The sequence below is a fragment of the Solanum pennellii genome, chromosome 5 (assembly GCF_001406875.1).
Source record: "Solanum pennellii chromosome 5, SPENNV200".
Lineage (NCBI taxonomy): Eukaryota > Viridiplantae > Streptophyta > Magnoliopsida > Solanales > Solanaceae > Solanum > Solanum pennellii.
In genome coordinates, this window is record NC_028641.1 from 24291128 (window position 1) to 24311542 (window position 20415).

Consider the following 20415-nt stretch of genomic DNA (forward strand, 5'->3'; position numbering starts at 1 on the left):
TATATATATATATATAAAATATACAATTATCTAACCGATATACATATACAATTCACCTTCCTCCCATTTTTTTCCCTCTATCTCGCCTCTCTCCTCTCTCTTCCAATCTCGCTCACCTCTGTCCTCCATATGACATGTAGCTACAAATTGTAATTATCAAACTATAGTTATGGAGAGTAATTAGATTATTTTTAAGTGGCTATATATAAAAGTTTCCCTTTATCTTTATAGTATACATATTGTAATTAAGAATTGTTATACTTATGCCAAGTTTATTACAATTCGGAAGAACGAAGAATCTCATCGTTAAAGTAAATAATATGGTCCAAACAAGAACAATCAATGTAGTTTGGTGAGCTTCAATGGTGATGATGTCATTACGTGCTTCTCATTCAATTTCTTTATTAGTGACAATAAAATTGATCACTTTATATCCTATTTGTCTCATTAAGGTAAATTATTTATATACATATCTTTATTTTTTATTATTTCTATTATTCTCTATCATTTTTTTAAATTATTTCAAAAATCCTTCTTTTTCCTTTCAATCTTCATTCTTCCGGATACATAAAGTTTTAGACTTTTGTCATCCTATTTTTACTCTTTATTTCACTCCCTCAATCTCTTCCTATTTTAATTCACTCAATATGTTCCTATTTTCACTCCCTCGATCTTTACTTCTTTTTTTTTTAATTTTCAGATTTGTTCTCTCTCATCTCATTTATTTTGAATCTTAAATTTTCCTTTGTTAGTGTCATCACTGATATGATACATCATTTTCACAGTAAATTTTATCTTATGCAATATATCATATTCATATTTAAGGTATTGATATATAACTCTAATATTTTTGAATATAACGTATCATTTACATTTATCAAGTTCTTTAATGTATCATCAATCTTATTCAAATTTGAAAGGCTATATCGAGAACAATAAATCAGTAGTATGTTATGTATCTGCACCCTTTAATATTTGTTCAGTCCACCTAACTTAGAATGCGATGTATATGTACATATTACCCAATAATAATCTTGATTTATAAATTGTAGTGTTCTATAAGTGGAGCATTGTGTATCGGATCCAATATTAGGTATACGATACACATTCATTATTTGAAAATCAATCTTATTTATCATATAATCTGAACATGTGTAACTAATGATATACTTCAAATTAAAATTTGATTAAGACTAACAACGAATACAAAGAAATGTGAAGGAACGAATAACCAAGACTTAATTTCTTAGAAACATCTTGTTTGGAAAAACAATGATGAGACTAGATTATATATGATAATCAACACATCTATTTTTATGTGAATTGGGAGTTGTAATTCTTTAAATAAACTATATATTATAATAAAGAGTACAAATAGCTAATTTTATGATATAGAGAATTTAATATTATTTTAAAACTTAGCTAATGATTCTATATATAAGTAACACCTTCAATTGATACTTAGGTGCCTTTTGTTTCAGTGTAAAAAGAAAGTAATATTTCCTTCTTTTTTTGTTTTATTTTATGAAAATTTATTTTTGCAAACGAATTTTAAAAACAGTAAGCAAAGCTTGATTTGGTAAAAAGTTAATTTTAAAACTAAATGTATCTGATACATAATAACTATCACACAGTAATATATCAATCTAAAATAGAATATTTTACGGGTAATCTTTACTTCTCTAATGTATCAAATAGGATTACTGTATTAGCAATGTATTAAATAGTTTAGTAATAGTGATGTATCATGAGTAATATATTATTCTTGTCCACAATATATCTTGTCTAGTTGAAATATACCACAATTACATATTTTTTCAACCTTATTGTATCAGATACATTCACAATTAGATCATGATACATTATATAATGTATCTGAACCATATCGATTGGTATCATCTTAAGAGTAATAAGACATATCCAAACTTTCACAAATCCAAACTTAAGTACATTGAAGTCATTCATCACCATCATTACATAATTTTTATGGAAATTAGAAATAGAAAAAGAAGTCCAGAAATATTCAAAAAGACAGCAAAAACAAATTGTTTGAATTGAATACAACTAGATTTACAATTCTTGGCAGCTTAGACAAGAGACTCCCACTCTTTGTTTTCTTTAATTTGATATGCTCTCATTCTTCTGATATTTACTTCCTTCTCCATTCTCTCTTGCTTTTCAATCTTATCTTGATGAAGAGCGATCTAGACATGGATTTTGTCAATGGTTTACCATAAAGCGAAGGCTCCTACAGACAAAGCAACGAATGTCGCATTTTTCACCATCTTTACTAAGTTTTGAGTCCTCTCCACTCAGGGTACTACTACAATCTTTCCGCTTCGAATTCATAAATGGAACATATTGTCCAAAACCTCATAAATCACATCGCTCACCCAACCTCAACAAAATCAATATATTCATCTTCTACAATAATTTTTTCGAGTTATTTGAATTTAGAACTTTTTCAACAGTAATGGTTCCTCGATAGAAAAGCTGTGAATATGAAATTTTAAATTTGTGAATCTGTTAGGTATTGGTGGATTATTTACAACATGTTAGGAGTGATTTCTGGGATTGAAATTAATTAAAAAAAATTACTTTATTTTTTCCTTTTTAAGTGCAACACCACCATATTTGAATGAATCAGAAATTATGTATCTGGCCACCACCTACATACCTAGATTCCTCTTATTTTAAGAAATTTCTGTAAAATAAAAACTAATACGGATAGAATGTAATTTATACCTCACACTATGTGATTCCTATAATTTATACTAATTTTAATTCAAGAGTTACAACATCTAATTATTTCTTCACTTAATTAACATTAGTTTTCAGCTTCCTTAATCCTTACCATAAATCCCATAAAATGCTTAACAAAGTAACATTAATTAGGATTGAAGAATTTCATTCTCAACCTATACAAACAAGGTTAATTGTTTTTCTCTTTCTTTTTCTGCCTTTTCCCATATATATTTTGTTAAATGTCATTTTGGTTTTCTCTCTTTAGACATCACATGTTATTTATGTCTTTAAATGTGAAAATAATATCGTTTTATAGAAATTATAAGCCAAAAATCTATGAGAGTTTCAAAAAATACTTTCACACAATTTGCACAAGTTGTGTGAGGTCCAAAATTACTCACACAATTAATGAGCAGGCGAAAGTCTCTTCTAGTCTAAATTAGTACGCTGTTTTTTTAATTTTTGATTTACTTAAAGTTATCTTGGGATTTACAAAATATTTTCTACTTTGGACTATTCCAAAACTTCCTAAAGAAATCTTTAGCGAAATTCCTATTATATGCATGCATGAATTGTATTTATATATGTATGTCTAAGTGTGCAAGTTTAGAGATTATAAAAAAGAAAAAGAATAGTATTTCCTTATTTGATTTCTACTTTTTTTTCTATTGAAAAAATTCAGAAACAAATTAAAGATGCTAATGGAGCCTGATAAGTCTTTGATGTTTCGGACGATTTTACTATCTAGAGAAATCTTCATGAATAAAATGATAAAGTTTGTTAGTTTCTCTTTAATCTGTTCTTCTTTTGGGTTCTACTGATGTTTTAAGGAATTTGGACATAGTATGTGTTGGGTTTAGCAAGTGTGAATGGGAAAAGAAAAGAGAGAATATGAAAAGTGAGGGAACTAATTTGGAGGGAAAATGAAAAGTCATTTGCAAAGTACAAATGAAAAGTCATTTCTCCCATATCGGCAAAAGAAAGGGAAATTGTTGTCCTTATATAAGGAAACACTTCCATTACTTCTTAAAGAACTAAGAAGAAGATGCCCCCTCGCGCCGTCGTCGTCGTTGCTCGCTCGGCTTGGGCTTTGGCAAATGATTGATTGATAAATTTTTTGGACAAAATTTATTTAATCAGTTTTTGTTAAATCAAATAAATCCTGTTAATATTATCTCTTATAAATTTGCGGGTAACGGTAACATTCCGAAAAGTTGTTACTCTTTTCGAAAAGTCGTTACTTTCTGAAAAGCCGTTATTTTCCTAACAGACATATTATTCCGAAAAGTTGATATTTTTTCCAAAAGACACAACTTTCTGGTCTGAACAGATTTCTCTGAACAGACACGTTTCTTGCTAAAAATGGCTATAAAAGGAAGTCAATTTTCGATTTTTCAAACACTGAAAATTTCCTTCTCTGCATATATTTTTCTCTCAAATAAATCAAAGAGTTGATCGACTGAGTCTGTGTGACTTGTTGTTGTTCTGAAGTTTGCTGAAGTTAAAGAAATTTGAGGTACCGCTATTTCTTTAACAGGTTTAATCCGTTTTATCTTGGGAGAAATTAATCCATAACCTTGGGTACAGTGAGGGGATTAAATTTCTTAAGGACACACAGTAGTTTCTGTGGACTCGGATTACTTCTTGTATTTTATGTATTTTCTGCTTCATCTTATTTCTCTTTCTGTTTATTGGTTAACCTTATAAATACACGTTATTATAACAATCTCAAGAAATTTAAAAGTTTCTGTATTTGAGGTTAACCTTTATGATTTTCTACTCTGCTTGAATTTTTAAAATTCATTCGATTAACGATTAAAAGAACATAAAAACTTTATCGTTAAATCAGAAACAGTTTGTGTAAAGATTTGTTCTTTACTGTTAGTATTTCATATACTTAACTTATCTGTCATTTGTGACAGAAAAAAATGACTAATTTAAGTCACACAAATGCTGGAACAGTAAGTGCTGCAACAGTAAGTGCTGAAACAACATCGGTTGCGCATAATCGTTCAAATGCTGTCTTAGCGCCGGCTGAGAAACCTGCAAAGTTTTCTGGAGTCGACTTTAAGAGATGACAGCAAAAAATATTTTTCTATCTCACTACGTTGAGTCTGCAGAAGTTCATTAATGAGAATGTTCCTGTTATGTCAGATGAAACTCCGCCTGATGAACGATTCTTGGTAACAGAAGCATGGACACACTCAGATTTTTTGTGTAAAAATTATATTCTGAGTGGCCTGCAAGATGATCTATACAATGTGTACAGCAATGTCAAAACCTCAAAAGAACTCTGGGATGCTTTAGAAAAGAAGTACAAAAAAGAAGATGTCGGAATGAAGAAATTCATTGTGGCAAAATCTCTGGACTATAAGATGATAGACAGTAAGACCGTCGTCACCCAAGTTCAAGAATTGCAGGTCATCATAATCCATGATCTCCTTGCTGAAGGTATAAATTTATTTAATGCCTATGTTAGAAATATTAAGTTTTCCCTTAATACTCACATAATCTTTAATGTAGGATTGATTGTGAATGATGTCTTTCAAGTGGATGCAATTATTGAAAAGTTACCTCTATTGTGGAAGGACTTCAAAAACTACTTGAAACACAAACGCAAGGAGATGATTGTTGAAGATCTAATAGTAAGATTGAGAATCGAAGAGAATAATAAGGCTGCAGAAAAGAGGTTACGTGGTAATTCAGCAATATCTGGAGTAAATTTTGTGGAACAAGATCCCACAAAATTAAAGAAAAGAAAGAAAGCATCTGGTCCAAAAAGCAATCCTCCTAAGAAGAAATTCAGTGGAAACTGCTTCAACTGTGGTAAACATGGTCATAGGGCTACTGAATGTCGGGATCCTAAGAAGGACAAGAAAAAGAAGAATCAAGCAAACTTGGCTGAATCCAAAGGAGAAATGAACGATCTCTGTGCAATGCTTTCAGAATGTAACTTGGTTGGAAATCCAAGAGAATGGTGGATAGATTTTGGTGCCTCATGTCATGTTTGTGCCAACAAAGAATTATTTTCATCATATACTCCAGCACTTACAAATGAGAAGTTGTTTATGGCAAACTCCGCTGTTGCAAAGGTGGAAGGAACCAAAGTCCTATTAAAGATGACATCAAGCAAGGTGGTGACTTTGAATAGGGTCTCATATGTTCCAGAATTGAGAAAGAATTTAGTTTCAATTCCAGTTCTGACCAAGAATGGATTTAAATATGTATTTGTTTCTGATAAAGTAGTAGTAAGCAAAAGTGATATGTATGTAGGAAACGGCTACCTTAGTGATGGCCTTTTCAAACTCAATGTAATTGCAGTGGATATGAATAAACATTTTTCTTCTTCTTACTTGCTTGAGTCTAAATGTTTATGGCATGAACGTTTGGGACACGTTAATAAAAAAACCTAGTGAAAACTGATTAACTTAAATATTTTGCCAAAATTTGAGTGCAATAAATCAAAATGTCAAATTTGTGTTGAATCTAAGTATGCTAAGCATCCTTATAAATCTGTTGAAAGGAATTCAAATCGTTTAGAATTGATTCACACTGATATTTGTGACATGAAGTTAACATCATCACGTGGTGGGAAAAAGTATTTCATAACTTTTATTGACGATTGCACTAGATATTGTTATGTCTATTTGCTAAATGGTAAGGATGAAGCAATAGATTCATTTAGGCAATATAAAACTGAAGTTGAAAATCAGTTAGATAAAAAGATCAAAATGATCAGAAGTGATAGAGGTGGAGAATATGAATCTCCATTTGCAGAAATATGTTTAGAAAATGGAATAATCCATCAAACTACTGCTCCCTACACTCCTCAGTCTAATGGAATTGCAGAAAGGAAAAATTGAACTTTAAAAGAAATGATGAATGCATTACTTATAAGTTCGGGTTTACCACAGAACTTGTGGGGGGAAGCTATCCTTACAGCAAATCAAATACTTAACAGAGTGCCTCACTCAAAGACAAATGTAATTCCATATGAGAAATGGAAAGGTAGAAAACCCAATTTGAAATATTTCAAAGTGTGGGGGTGTCTAGCCAAAGTCCAAGTTCCTATCCCTAAGAGGGTAAAAATAGGACCTAAGACTGTGGATTGTGTATTCATTGGATATGCCACAAACAGTAAGGCATGTCGATTTTTGGTTCATAAGTCCGAACATCCGGATATTCATGATAATACGGTAATGGAATCAGATAGTGCTGAATTTTTTGAACATATCTATCCATATAAAACTAGACTTGAGTCATCCAGTGAGGGGTCTAAACAACCCAGAGAAGAACCAAAAGAGAATGAACCCAATGAAGAAAGTCCAAGACGCAGTAAACGTCAAAGGACATCTACTTCATTTGGATCTGATTCTGTAACATTTCTTCTTGAAAGAGAGCCTCAAACATTCAAGGAAGCAATGTTGTCTAGCGACTCAACCTGTTGGAAGGAGGCTGTTAATAGTGAAATTGAATCAATCTTAAGCAATCATACTTGGGAGTTGGTTGATCTTCCTCCAGGGAACAAACCCTTGGGTTCAAAATGGATCTTTAAAAGGAAGATGAAAGATGATTGAACTATTGACAAATATAAAGCAAGACTTGTTGTCAAAGGTTTTAGACAAAAAGAAGGTCTTGATTATTTTGACACATACTCGCCAGTGACTAGGATTACATCAATTCGGATGTTAATTGCACTAGTTGCAGTATACGGTCTTGAAATTCATCAAATGGATGTGAAAACAGCCTTTTTAAATGGAGAGCTGGAAGAAGAAATTTATATAGAACAACCTGAGGGTTTTGTAGTTCCTAGTAAATAAAAGAAAGTGTGCAAACTTATTAAGTCACTTTATGGACTAAAACAAGCACCAAAACAATGACATGCAAAGTTTGATCAAATCATGTTGTCAAATGGATTTAAGATCAATGAATGTTATAAATGTGTTTACATTAAAGATACTCCAAATCAGGAAGTCATTTTATGCATATATGTAAATGACATGCTTATAATGAGCAAAGACATTGCTAATGTAAAAGCTACAAAGTGTATGCTCGCTAGTAAGTTTGATATGAAAGATTTAGGAGTTGCTGATGTGATATTAGGAATTAAAATTCTTAAAACTCCTAACGGTCTAGCATTGTCTCAAACTCATTATATTCAAAAGATACTTGAAAAATTTAAATTTTTGAATTTTAAAAGGGCAAAGACTCCAATTGATGTAAACCTTTATCTTGCAAAGAATACAGGTGAAATTCAGTCTCAATTGGACTATGCTAGAGTATTGGGAAGCTTAATGTATGTCATGAATTGTACACGACCAGACATAGCTTGCGCTATCAGTAAACTGAGTCGATACACAAGTAATACTAATCAAAGTCATTGGTTGACAATGAAGAGAGTTATGGATACTTAGATGACACTCAAAACTATGCTTTACATTACAACAAATATCCAGCCGTTCTTGAAGGATATAGTGATGCAAATTGGATTACTGGGTCAACTGAAACAAAATCCGCAAGTGGATACGTTTTTACTATTGGTGGAGGAACAATATCTTGGAAATCATCCAAACAAACATGTATAGCTCGCTCAACAATGGAGTCTGAATTCATTGCTTTAGACAAGGCAGGTGAAGAAGCTGAGTGGCTCCGGAATTTCTTAGAAGATATTCCATTTTGGCCCAAACCAATGGCCCCTATATGCATACACTGTGATATTCAAGCTGCAATAGGAAGAGCTGGAAGCATTATGTATAACGGCAAGTCTCGTCACATAAGACGAAGACATAACTCTGTGATGCAACTACTCTCTAGTGGAATTATCACAATTGACTATGTGAAGTCAAAAGATAATGTGTCGGATCCACTTACAAAAGGCCTAAATAGAGAGGGAGTTGAGAAATCATCGATGGGAATGAGACTATGGCCGAGAACAAGTCATCGTGGAGGTAACTCTACCTAGAAGACTAGAGATCCCAAGATCTAGGTTCAAGGAGATAAAACAAAGTCATTGATGACGGTTCAACATTGTCAAGAAAAAATATTATTTTATGGTCCATTCTCATGATGAGACAATGTTTAGTAACCAGGATAAAGACATAAGGACTTTTTAATGGTTTCTAAGTTTGATACAGGGAATATCAAATGGTGTATCTATGGGATAACACATTTAGAAATCACCTATGTAAGTGTGAAGTGTAAGCCGCTTCAAGGAGAATCCGGTAAGGCCAGTTCTTTAAGCACTTACTATCCAAGATGTGTTCATGGCTGAAACGAACAAAACAATGAGAACTAAGAACAGTTCAAGGGTTGATTGTGTGACATATGTTGTCTAGGTATACACCAAAGCTTGACGGTTCAAAGATATCAAATCTACCGATTGACCCAGTATATCCGATATATGTTCACTACGGAAAGTTTAAAGGGAAACCTACTTATCCAGATGCGATTAATTTTTACCTACAAGACACACAAGTTTTTTCATGCATATGTTTTAACAATAGCCTTCCCCATTCATGTGGGGGATTGTTGGGTTTAGCAAGTGTGGATGGGAAAAGAAAAGAGAGAATATGAAAAGTGAGGGAACTAATTTGGAGGGAAAATGAAAAGTCATTTGCAAAGTGCAAATGAAAAGTCATTTCTCCCATATCGGTAACAGAAAGGGAAATTGTTGTCCTTATATAAGAAACACTTTCATTACTTCTTAAAGAGCTAAGAAGAAGATGCCCCCTCGCACCGTCGTCGTCGTCGCTAGCTCTGCTTTGGCTTTGGCTTTGAATTTGGCAAATGATTGATTGATAAATTTTTTGGACAAAATTTATTTAATCAGTTTTTGTTAAATCAAATAAATCCTGTTAGTATTATCTCTTATAAATTTGCGGGTAACGGTAACATTCTGAAAAGTTGTTACTCTTTCCGAAAAGCCGTTATTTTCCTAACAGACACATTTTTCTGAAAAGTTGTTATTTTAAAAGACACAACTTTCTGGTTTGAACAGATTTCTCTGAACAGACACGTTTCTTGCTGAAAATGGCTATAAAAGGAAGTCAATTTTCGATTTTCAAACACTGAAATTTTCCTTCTCTGCATATATTTTTCTCTCAAATAAATCAAAGAGTCGATCGACTGAGTCTATGTGACTTGCTGTTGTTCTGAAGTTCGCTGAAGTTAAAGAAATTTGAGGTACCGCTATTTCTTTAACAGGTTTAATCTGTTTTATTTTGGGAGAAATTAATCCATAACCTTGGGTACAGTGAGAGAATTAAATTTCTTAAGGACACACAGTAGTTTCTGTGAACTCGGATTACTTCTTGTATTTTATATATTTTCTGCTTCATCTTATTTCTCTTTCTATTTATTGGTTAACCTTATAAATACAGGTTATTATAACAGTATGCATTAGATCATAGATTTCAAATTTTATTTAAATTTTATTTAGTTAAAAATGCATTAGGTTCTTTAGTAAAAAAAGAGAAGGACATTTTATTTGAAATTTACAAATATTGATTTGGAAAAACAGTTTAAACTACTTTCCCAAATTTGAAATTCAACTCCAAATTGGATTTGGAAATTTGTATAATCAAACATCAATTTTACAATAAAGGAAGAATCATTTCAAAGAAAAGAATAATCCTCATGGCCAAACGAATTTGTAGATTTGGTTGAAACTACATTAGAAAAACATACCTAAAAATATTTGTATTTTTTTTTTAAAAAGACTTCCCATGTGCTAACGAGCCCTAATATTTTTTGTTCATTTTTTAAATTTGACATGTCAACAAGTGTCGTCTTGTTTCATAAAAGAAACCAAGAAAATGTTGAGTAAGATTTATTTACTTAAAAACGGGTGAAATTGAAATGTCATGGAAGCAAAGATGTTGAGAGCAAAGCCAAAATAGTTCATATGTGAAGAAGATAACAGATAAAATGTTGAAACTTTTAGGAATAATTTGGTTGATAATATTAGGGTCGTTTGATAGGATGTACTATTTGATATATGTATTAGTTATGATATTATTTAATTTTTTATTGGATAGAATTATCCATTTATATATAATTATCAACAATATATGTATTAGCAGTGGCGGAGCAAGAATTTTTAATAACGAGGTTTAAAATCTGAAGAAGTAAACACATGAACTGAATTCGGTTAGATAAACACAAAAACTTTTTATCGATATCTATCACATATACATAAAAAAATTTAATCATATATAAATAATATTATTTTTCGTTGAAATAAATTCGGATAAACCACTAGATATATGTTGGCTCTGCTCTTGTGTATTAGTTATATATCTTATTAGTATTATAGTGTATAGAGAAAGAATCTATGATTTAGAAAAAGAATGTACCACTAAAAAGGAGAAAAATATATTAAGTCGAACTTGAGCCCTAATTCTTAAGTAAATAATATAATATTCAATCAAGTGTATCATTTTTGTAACACGGCTGTCAAAATTTAATGTCAACCAAATTTAAAAAATTTTACGAGTATAGCAGGGGGTCATGTGCTCCATATTTTGCATATAAATTTGCCTCGGATACAGTGTAATTAACAAACAGCAAATCATGATATTAATTAACAATACATAAGCTACTAATATATGGATATGCACAAATAAAATACAATTATCTTTAATACATCAGACTCAATAGTGAATAGAAAATAGATTCAACATTACTAATATATCAATAGATAGTTAAAATTATACAGATACTAATAATACTTGTATTAATTATATGAATATTAGTCATGTACTCATGTAAATATTAGTTATTCCATCTTTTAATCCTTCTATACTATAAGAAAACTGTGAATTACATGTAGATTTTTCTGAAAATTAATATGAAATTTTGCATGAAAATAAGTTTCCTTCAATTTTCATACTTATTCCCAGAAAAATTCTCATGTAATTCACAGTTTTTTTTATAGTGCCATGTAATTCTCATGAAAATTATTTTTTCGGAATCTAAGATTTTAATCAAAATGAATATAGTAATAAAACATTGAGGCGTGCATGTTTATTGAAAGTGGACAAGTGATGGGCAAAGTTTGTAATTATATTTTTATGAATAACTACAAGAAAAGAAATGTGTATGGACTCGATGACTGTTTTATTTACTTTCTACACAAAATACAATGTAGTGAGTGGAGTTGTTTCTTACTAAGAAGCTTTATGTGTGAAATTTTTTTTGGGTAGGGAGTCCTGAATAGTGCCTTATTCAGAGCAAAGTTTGCAATAATCGGGTTCTAATACGGGTATTTGGAAAGAAAAAAACAATGTACTGAACATTTAAGAAACAAGCAGATTGGTGTTGCTGCTACAATTTGTTTGACAAAAACAAAAATGACAATCAGTAAGTTCCGCCAAGGGACTCTTCTTCTACTACTAGAAGCAACAATTTTTGTGCAGCCAAAGTTCTACAAGATTATATTTCATCATGAATGCAGCCGTTTATTTGATTTGTTGAGGTTCCCTAAATCTTGTAATTTTGTTCATTTTGTTGTTCCTCTGCTGTTTTCTCTAAAAAAAAAAAACTATAACAATAGAGGAACTTCTTTTGCTAAGGTAACTTTGAATAAGTTTTTATATACACTCGTGGCTCGACAATGTTTAAAAAAATACATGTGTCTTAGACCCTTAAATTTAAGGGGCCTCATTTTATATAATAATATATTATAAGTTATTATTTTTTTAACAAATATTGAATACTATTACAGAAAAAGTGAACATTTCATGAAAAATCAAGGGATTATTAGAAGAGATTTAAAATATTTAGAGTATTATATCTCATGAAAAATAATTTAAAATAAGAATGATATATCATCATATGAAAACTAGAAGAAATAAATTATATAAAAGTTATTAACAATTTAAGTTTAAGACCCCGTTTGATTTTACTTTAGGCCATTAATACACTTAAGCCGCCCCCGTATACACTGTTGATAATGTATGTACAATTATATTCAGCAGAGTGCTTGTATAAGCAATTAAGTTTGTAATTATGACCAAGTGGATGTTTGCTTGTTTGTCTTATATATATTTAAAAAGACTTTGTTTTATATAGTCACAACAATAAAGGCTTTTATTGTGATTGGATTGAATGATGCAAATAGTGGCTAAATTATAATGTTAGGTAGGTGAAGTCATAATTTGTATTTGGAATCTAAGGGTAATATTCATGCCAGTAATTCAAATTTTGAACCCAAATTATGACTTTGCCTAATTGAATTGAACTAACTTTTTGGACTATATCCTATGGATGAACCAAATGCAAATTCACAATACTTCAATTTTTGGAAAAATTTAACTCTAGAAGAAATGACGCAAATAAATAGAGTAGGGAGTAATGACTAGAATGAACAGTACAAATACTGATTTTTTTTATGGTAAATTTTAAATTTTATATTGATGGAATAGACATTGGCGAATCCAGAATTATCATTAAGGAATAGAAGTAAAAAGATAATTATGAGGCTCGTAGGACAAAAACATATCATCTTAATGAGTTTTCGCAATACTTTAAACACTAGACTAAATCTTTTAAGTTGATAAGTATATGAAATCGAGGGATACTATAGATTACCAAAGGCCAGAAGACATGAAAAGATGATGATCAATTACTTCTCGTTCAATTTAAAGCTGATCACGTTCTATCGTATTTATTTCATTAATTATATTGCAAGAGTAAAAAAAGACCATTCATCTACTTATTTTCTCCACTTAATTAACGAGCCTTTTCAGCTTCCTTAGCCTAATCCCTAGACCATAAAATGCTTAACAACATGACATTAAGATCGAAGGATCTCATTCTCAACCTATACAAACAAGGTTATTTATTTTTTCTCTTTCTGTTTCTGTTTTTTCCCTTGTATCTTTTTGTTTTTCATTTTTGATTTGCTTAAAGTTATCTTGGTATTTACAAAATATTTTCTATTTTGGACTATTCCACACTTTCTAAAGCAGTCTTTAGTAAATTTTCTATTATATAGATATGTATGAAGTATTTATACATGTAATGCTTAAGTGTGCAAGTCTAGAGAGAATAAACAAGAAAAAGATAAGTAATTCCTTCTATGATTTCTACTCTTTTTTTTCTTTTGAAAAAAAAAACAGAAACAAATTAAAGATGCTAATGGATACTGATCAGCCTCCGTCGTTTTGCAAGATTATATTATCTAGAGAAACCGTCATGAATAAAATGGTAAGTTTTTCAATCTCTCTTTAATTTGTTCTTCTTTTGAGTTCTATTGATGTTTTGAGAAATTTGGACATGGTATGAGTTAAATCATAAATTTCAAATTTTATTTGAAATTTATTAAGTTAAGATTGTATTAGCTAGGTTCTTTTGCAGAAAACAATTTTTTTTTAAAAAAAGAAAATATTTTATTTGAAATTTATAAAGGTCAAGTTGGAAAACAAGTTTAAGCTTTTTGAAATTCAACTCCAAGTTGAACTTTGAAATTTTATAGTCAAAAACTAATTTTAAAATAAAGTAAGAGTTAAATATTTCAAAGAAGATGAACACTTCTCTTGGCCAAACGAACTTGTAGATTTGGTTGACAACATATTAGAAAAACACACAAAAAATACTACTTACTTTTTTTTTTTTTTTAAAAAAAAGGACATCTCATGTGCTAACGAGCCCTAATATTTTTTGCTCATTTGCTAAATGTGATTTGTCAGCAATTGCCATCTTGTTTCGTCAAAGATAACAAAAAAATCTTGAGTAAGAATTGTCTACTAAAAACGAGTGAAGCTGGAATGTCATGGGAAGCAAAGATCGCGAGAAAAAAGCCAAATTACTTCATATGTGAAAAAGATTGGCCACAATTTGTGTTGCATCACCAAGTGGAGCCAAGAGACATTTTGATCTTCTCACTCATTGAAAAATCAGCATTCCATGTACGTCCATACACACCAAAAAATTGTAGAAACATTACTCGTAAGAGGCAACTTATGAAGAACTCAAGCAGCAGTAGCTCTAAAGAGGAGATTGGACCTTCAAAGAGAGTTAAGAAAATGGAACCAATAATAGTAGTATCGGATACTGAGGAAGAAAGTGTTGATGTGTCATTCAGTGATGATGATGAAGATGATCCTCCCTACTCACATCGTGCAACTTACTATAAAAATCCTAAGCGGAAAAAAGTGTCATCAGGTAATATATATATCGTCTATCTATTCCTACATATGGTATACTTCGAAAGTTATAGTTAGAGTCTTATATCGACGCGAGTGTAACTTATGAGCAAGATCTTTAATATGCCCTAAAAGTAAATAGTAACACCTCTTTTCCGGTCTATGGTATACACATTACATGTATAGTTTCTTTAAAAAATGAAGATCGATTCACTATTGAAATTTGTGATTATAAAAAATTCATAACATTTAGATTGTCATAAATTTTCAAACTAATTATAGTCTTAAATATTTCATAGTATACTTATAGGAATCATGTTATAATTAATAGTTGTTATAGTTATATCAAATTTATGGTAGATCGGAAGGACGAAGAAGCTTATAGTGGAAGTGAAGAATATGGTCTAAAGAGGAATAGTCTATGCAATATGGTCATGATGCCTATTATGAAATTGTTGTAAAAAGGTCGCACATGACTTTTATGGCAAGGCTTAATGATTCTTGACATTTTATTTTTTCGTTAGCTAAATTTTCATGCCTTTACATACTATTATTTTAAAAAACCTAACGATTATGTTTGCTTGGTTGGTGAATATATTTATTAGACTATTCCAATTGGATTCGCCAGAAGGACAGGCATAACTAATCTGAAGAAAATGAGAGTAATTAATGAAAAAGGTAAAAAAGAGTGGGAAGTGGAAATAGTGCATACTGGGCCAAGGGTTACCAGAAAAAATGGACGGGCTGAATTTCGAACACATAACAAGATAGTTGATGGTGAGACTTGCCTCTTCAAGTTGATTACTGCTAGTGTTTTGCATGTTCAGAAGATCCCAATACCTCATTCCTTGCTATATTTTTAGCTACAATTCTTTGAGTTGTATTTAACTAAAAAGTATATTAGTAAGGACTTAATATTGTAAACATTATGAATATATATATATATATATATGATACATTAATTTATTGTTCTATGGTACATTATTGTATAATACTCGTTATGTCTCATTTTATGTGAGGTAGTTTGACTCGACACAGAGTATAAGAAAGAAAAGAATACTTTTAAAATTTGTGATCCAAAATAAATGATAGAAATTTGTGTGGTTGTAAATTATTTCATTAAGGGTAAAATAAATATTTCATAGCTAAATTATTACTTAAATATAAAAATATGTCATTCTTTTGGAACCGACTAAACAGAAAAGTAAGTCACATAAATTAGAACAGATTGAGTATATGAAAAGGGAACATAAACAAAATGTAGATAACAAAGTAACTGTAGAGTGTACAATATTTCACTATCTGAGTTTGTCAAGCTGTAGATCACAATTTTTTTTTATCGCTTTTTCTATAATGGTTGTGTTGTGAAACAATTGGAATTAATGCTAGATTGCAACCAAACATTATATTAATTCCATCTATCAAATGTTATAGCTAGACTTAATACAAAATATTATATTAATTCTAGTTATCAACTTATAAGAAATTTGCACTGCATAGGCTCATTCTGAGAAAAGTTTCCCCTATCAAAGATTTTTTCATACTTAAGGCTCTAACTCGAGACCACTGATTAAGAGAGGAACAACCTCATTCGATGAATGAATGTTGTTAAATTGAATTTACCATCTCCATCTCTTTTGGCAGCTCATATATTTTGTATTTGCTTGGAAATAGTTTCGGGATATGTGTGGCAATTTAGTGCTTTGAGCTGCTGGCAGGGAATCCTTGTCTGGTAAATATGACATGGGGATATTAGAAGGGAGAATTCTCTTAAATTGGAAGTCATTTGTGTTGGACAATAGGTTAAAAACTAGTGATGTCTGTGTATTTGAACTGATTAAGGGCACTCCGCCCTTTTTATATATCACTATATATTTCATGCAGCCGAGAAGAAACCAACACATAAAATAGTTCCATGTTCTCAACCCAAAATTAGTTCACAGAAGGAAACTGAATCTTGAAAAGAAGTACAAAGGAGATTTTGATGGTTTCATCACTTCAAAAAGTGAAGGTGAGTTAATAGCTCATTATAAAGTATTCAAGTGTATACTGAGAATGATAGCCTTAACTTTTTAGAATGCATTAAAGGTACTTTCTTGATCATTTCAATATATACTTTAGTCGTGTTGGCTTGAATTTTTGCAGAAGAATTTAGTGAAGGCACATCGAGGCATGTCCAACAAGATAAATCTTCTTGCATGGGCAGAGTGGTAGCCAAAGAAATGGTTGTTATATCAAAAAGCGAAAACATTTACATCTAAAAATCCATTCTTCTTAAGCTTTATGCAATCATCATATGTGTCTCCGGCCAGAGGCCCGATGCAAACATAGTTATTAATGTATATATATTTTAGATATCTAAAGCAATCCATGACTAATTATTACATGAATCTTTTGTTCCATATGATAATGCATCTTTCAAACTGACAGAGCGTAGATAGGATTTTTTTTCCACTAGAAAGAGTGACGTTGTATTTCAAATTTCAAATAATAGATAATGGACTGTAAAATGCACTCTTGGAATAGCAAACACGAAGTTGAATACTGGTTGGAAGGAGTTTATGCTGGACAACAACCTAAAAGTTGGCGATGTTTGCCTCTTTGAATGGACCCGAACTTTTGTTCAATGTCATGATATTTCCTTCTACTGAATGTATTTATGATTGCTTGATCACTTGTTTAGTTTCCTAATTTAAACTCCTATCTATATTTGTTTAGCTACTATATGTGTTCTGGAGATAATGTATATCTGGATCTCTATGCCTCTCTTTCTTATTTAGTTGATGAAATGTCTGACTTATTGTGCAAGACTAGAGGTGCATTCAGTTTAGAAATATCATTCAAAATAGTTTTATCTGTATTACTGTTCAGTTTAATTTACTTACCTAAAATGAAGAAGATGGAATGTTGTAATACTGGTTTGATAATTTCATATTTCTTGTAGTAAGTGTTTTAATTTGATTGTTTTAAATCATTTATCACTATTATTGCAATTGAAACTTCATATGATAATCGTATTAGTTGTAACGCCTTATCTTGGGATGCAGACAAAATTAATTAACGGAAGTTATTTCTCGTCCTTAAGACATGAGAGTTGAAAGGTATATCTATTACGTACTTTGTCTTATTGCCTCCTTTGTTTGGGATGAAACTAGGCAAAAGAAAAATCTACTCACAAGGACCAAGGGGAGTGTAGACCAGAGTAAGAGAAGTCAAGCCACCTCGGGCCTTACATCATGCATTTTCTTATTTCTTGTTGGTTTGGTGGTGCTTTCCTTCCTTTGTGGCGAGAAGATAGAAAAAGACTTACACCATTGCGACAGTAGGGGGCTCATCGTATTCTAGTATCTCTGAATATCTTTGCTTTTTTTGTTTTTGTTTTTTGAAAAAATATAATTAATATTTTAATTTTTCTTTGGATTAGTTTTTAAGAATTTAAGTTTTGCAGACTATCTTTGGATTGGAGTAGCAAACTTGTATTAGTATATATTTTGATTTGAAAAATGATCATACACTACATATACCTTTTACATAATTCACATTTATTAATTAACTCAAAAATATTATTTCTTAAAATTTATTTCAATATCCTAAGAAAGATGATATGATAAATTTAAATATGTTTCTATAATTGTCGCAAATTTCACTAGTTATTATAAATAAAACGTACAACAATAGTGCGAGTGTAAATAAGTGGTAATAGGGTTAGGAGAATGAGTCTTTAATAAAATTCGAAAAGAAAGAAAAAGAAAAAAACAATATTTGTTCATTCCAAACAAAGCAATAGTAGTCACATTCACGTGAGTGTCTGCTTTCCTCGTGAGACAAGCATTGCATTGTTCTCGTGAATCATACTCCTATATTATATAATAAACAAGTTCTACAACAATTTCTCATCCTGCCGTCGTTCATGGAAAACAAGTTCCATGGCTTTCCCTTAAGGTACTCTTCCCCCAAAAACCTTAAGTTCATCCAAATCATTACTTCATCAGATGAATTACGCCGTCTTGTAAGTAATTAATTGTAATTTTAGTCCTTGTTAATTGTTGATTTAGTCCAAACTAATTATGTTGTATGAAACTAAGTTTTCCATTTCTTTTGCACAGAGAGGATTCCAGTAGTATTTGCCAAAAGATTGTAAAAACATGTTAAACCCGTGTTTCTTGAGGCTCCCCATGGAAAATCATGAGAGATTGAAGTGGAAAATTCTCAAGGACAAATTTGGCTAGACAAAGGATTGAATGATTTTTGTGCCTATTACTCAATAAGCGTCAGGAGCTTATTAATCTTCACATACTACCCGCCTTGTCACTTTGATGTCGCTATATATGATCAAAGTACAACAGAAATTGAATATCCAATAGATCAAGATATTTAATCAGATGAAGAAGAGGAAGATATTTCAGTTCTCCAAGCTAATGCTAATGTAATTGAGGAAGATATTCCAGTTCTCCAAGTTAATGCTAATGTAATCAAAGAAGATATTCCAATTGACCTTCAAGCTAATGCTAATGTTATCGAGGAAGATATTTCAGTTAACTTCAAACTAATACTAATGTAATCGAGGAAGATATTCCAGTTAACCTTCAAAGTAATGCTAATGTAATTTAGAAAGGTAAGTAAACATCTTAACTACTTTATTAGCTATTAAGTGAATCCATTAGTACTATATCACAGTAGTTGTTATACTTATATTAAGTTGTTGCAGATAAGGAGGTTGGAGAAGCTAATTGTATGGTAAGGTACATGCTACTTGTATGGTAAGGTTTAGTAGTTTGTACATTGTGTTTTCAAATTTCCTAGATTTTGCACATACTAGTTATATTTCCTGAAAATCTAATGATCATGTTTGTTTGATGAATATGTTTATTAGACTATCCCATTGAGATTTGTCCAAAGTACATACATAATCAACATGAAGAATATGAGGCTGGTTAATGAATAGGGAGTAGAATGGGGAGTGGAAATAAAGAGTAGTATGAATATGGTGATCATAAAAGGAGGATGGACTGCATTTCGGGAAGATAACAAGATAGCTACTCGTGAAACTTGTCGCTTCAAGTTGATTCGGGCATATTGCAAATGTTTTGCAGGTTCAGAAGATCCCAACACCTCATTACTTGTAATAAATTAGCTACTATAGTTTTGAATTGCATTATGGCTATTTTATTTTATCTTAGGAAGATGCTAGGCAGCTGTTATATTTGTTTGCTTTAAACTTGCACTTAATTTCTATGTAAATTGTGTTCTTATAATTGCATCATGAAACGTTACTACTCTTGGTAGGTTTTGGCTTATATATTTTAAAATATTTTTTTCTAGTCGCCAATTGTTTACCAGCAAATGAATTACTATTTTGCAGATTTGTGAAACGTTATAAGTAACGATGGAAAAAAAGAGAGAAAATCTACCTTATCACTTACTTTAATATTGCCTTCGTCCTAAAATAGTTATCGCATATCCTTTTTCAAGACCTAAATCTACTATCTCCACCTGATAAATGAGGATTAGAATTACGTCAGGA

General features: G+C 30.9%; 1 protein-coding gene and 1 pseudogene across 1 annotated transcript; both read left to right on the forward strand.

Moving 5' to 3' along the window:
- The first annotated feature begins 13678 nt into the window (after positions 1 to 13678).
- Positions 13679 to 15807, forward strand: LOC107020115. The gene is made up of 3 exons (XM_015220434.2): positions 13679 to 13953; positions 14436 to 14910; positions 15497 to 15807. Exons 1-3 carry the CDS (start codon positions 13744 to 13746, stop codon positions 15535 to 15537), a joined length of 726 nt encoding a protein of 241 aa, XP_015075920.2. The 5' UTR covers positions 13679 to 13743; the 3' UTR covers positions 15538 to 15807.
- A 1581-nt stretch (positions 15808 to 17388) lies between these two features.
- Positions 17389 to 19502, forward strand: LOC114077154 (annotated as a pseudogene).
- The last annotated feature ends 913 nt before the right edge of the window (positions 19503 to 20415 follow it).

Excerpts from the sequence above, each read along its gene's own strand:
- LOC107020115 (XM_015220434.2), top strand. The coding sequence starts at position 13,744 with ATGTATGAAGTATTTATACATGTAATGCTTAAGTGTGCAAGTCTAGAG. Across the intron at positions 13,954-14,435 it reads AAACCGTCATGAATAAAATG|CAATTGCCATCTTGTTTCGT; the intron begins GTAAGTTTTTCA and ends GTGATTTGTCAG. Across the intron at positions 14,911-15,496 it reads GCGGAAAAAAGTGTCATCAG|ACTATTCCAATTGGATTCGC; the intron begins GTAATATATATA and ends TATATTTATTAG.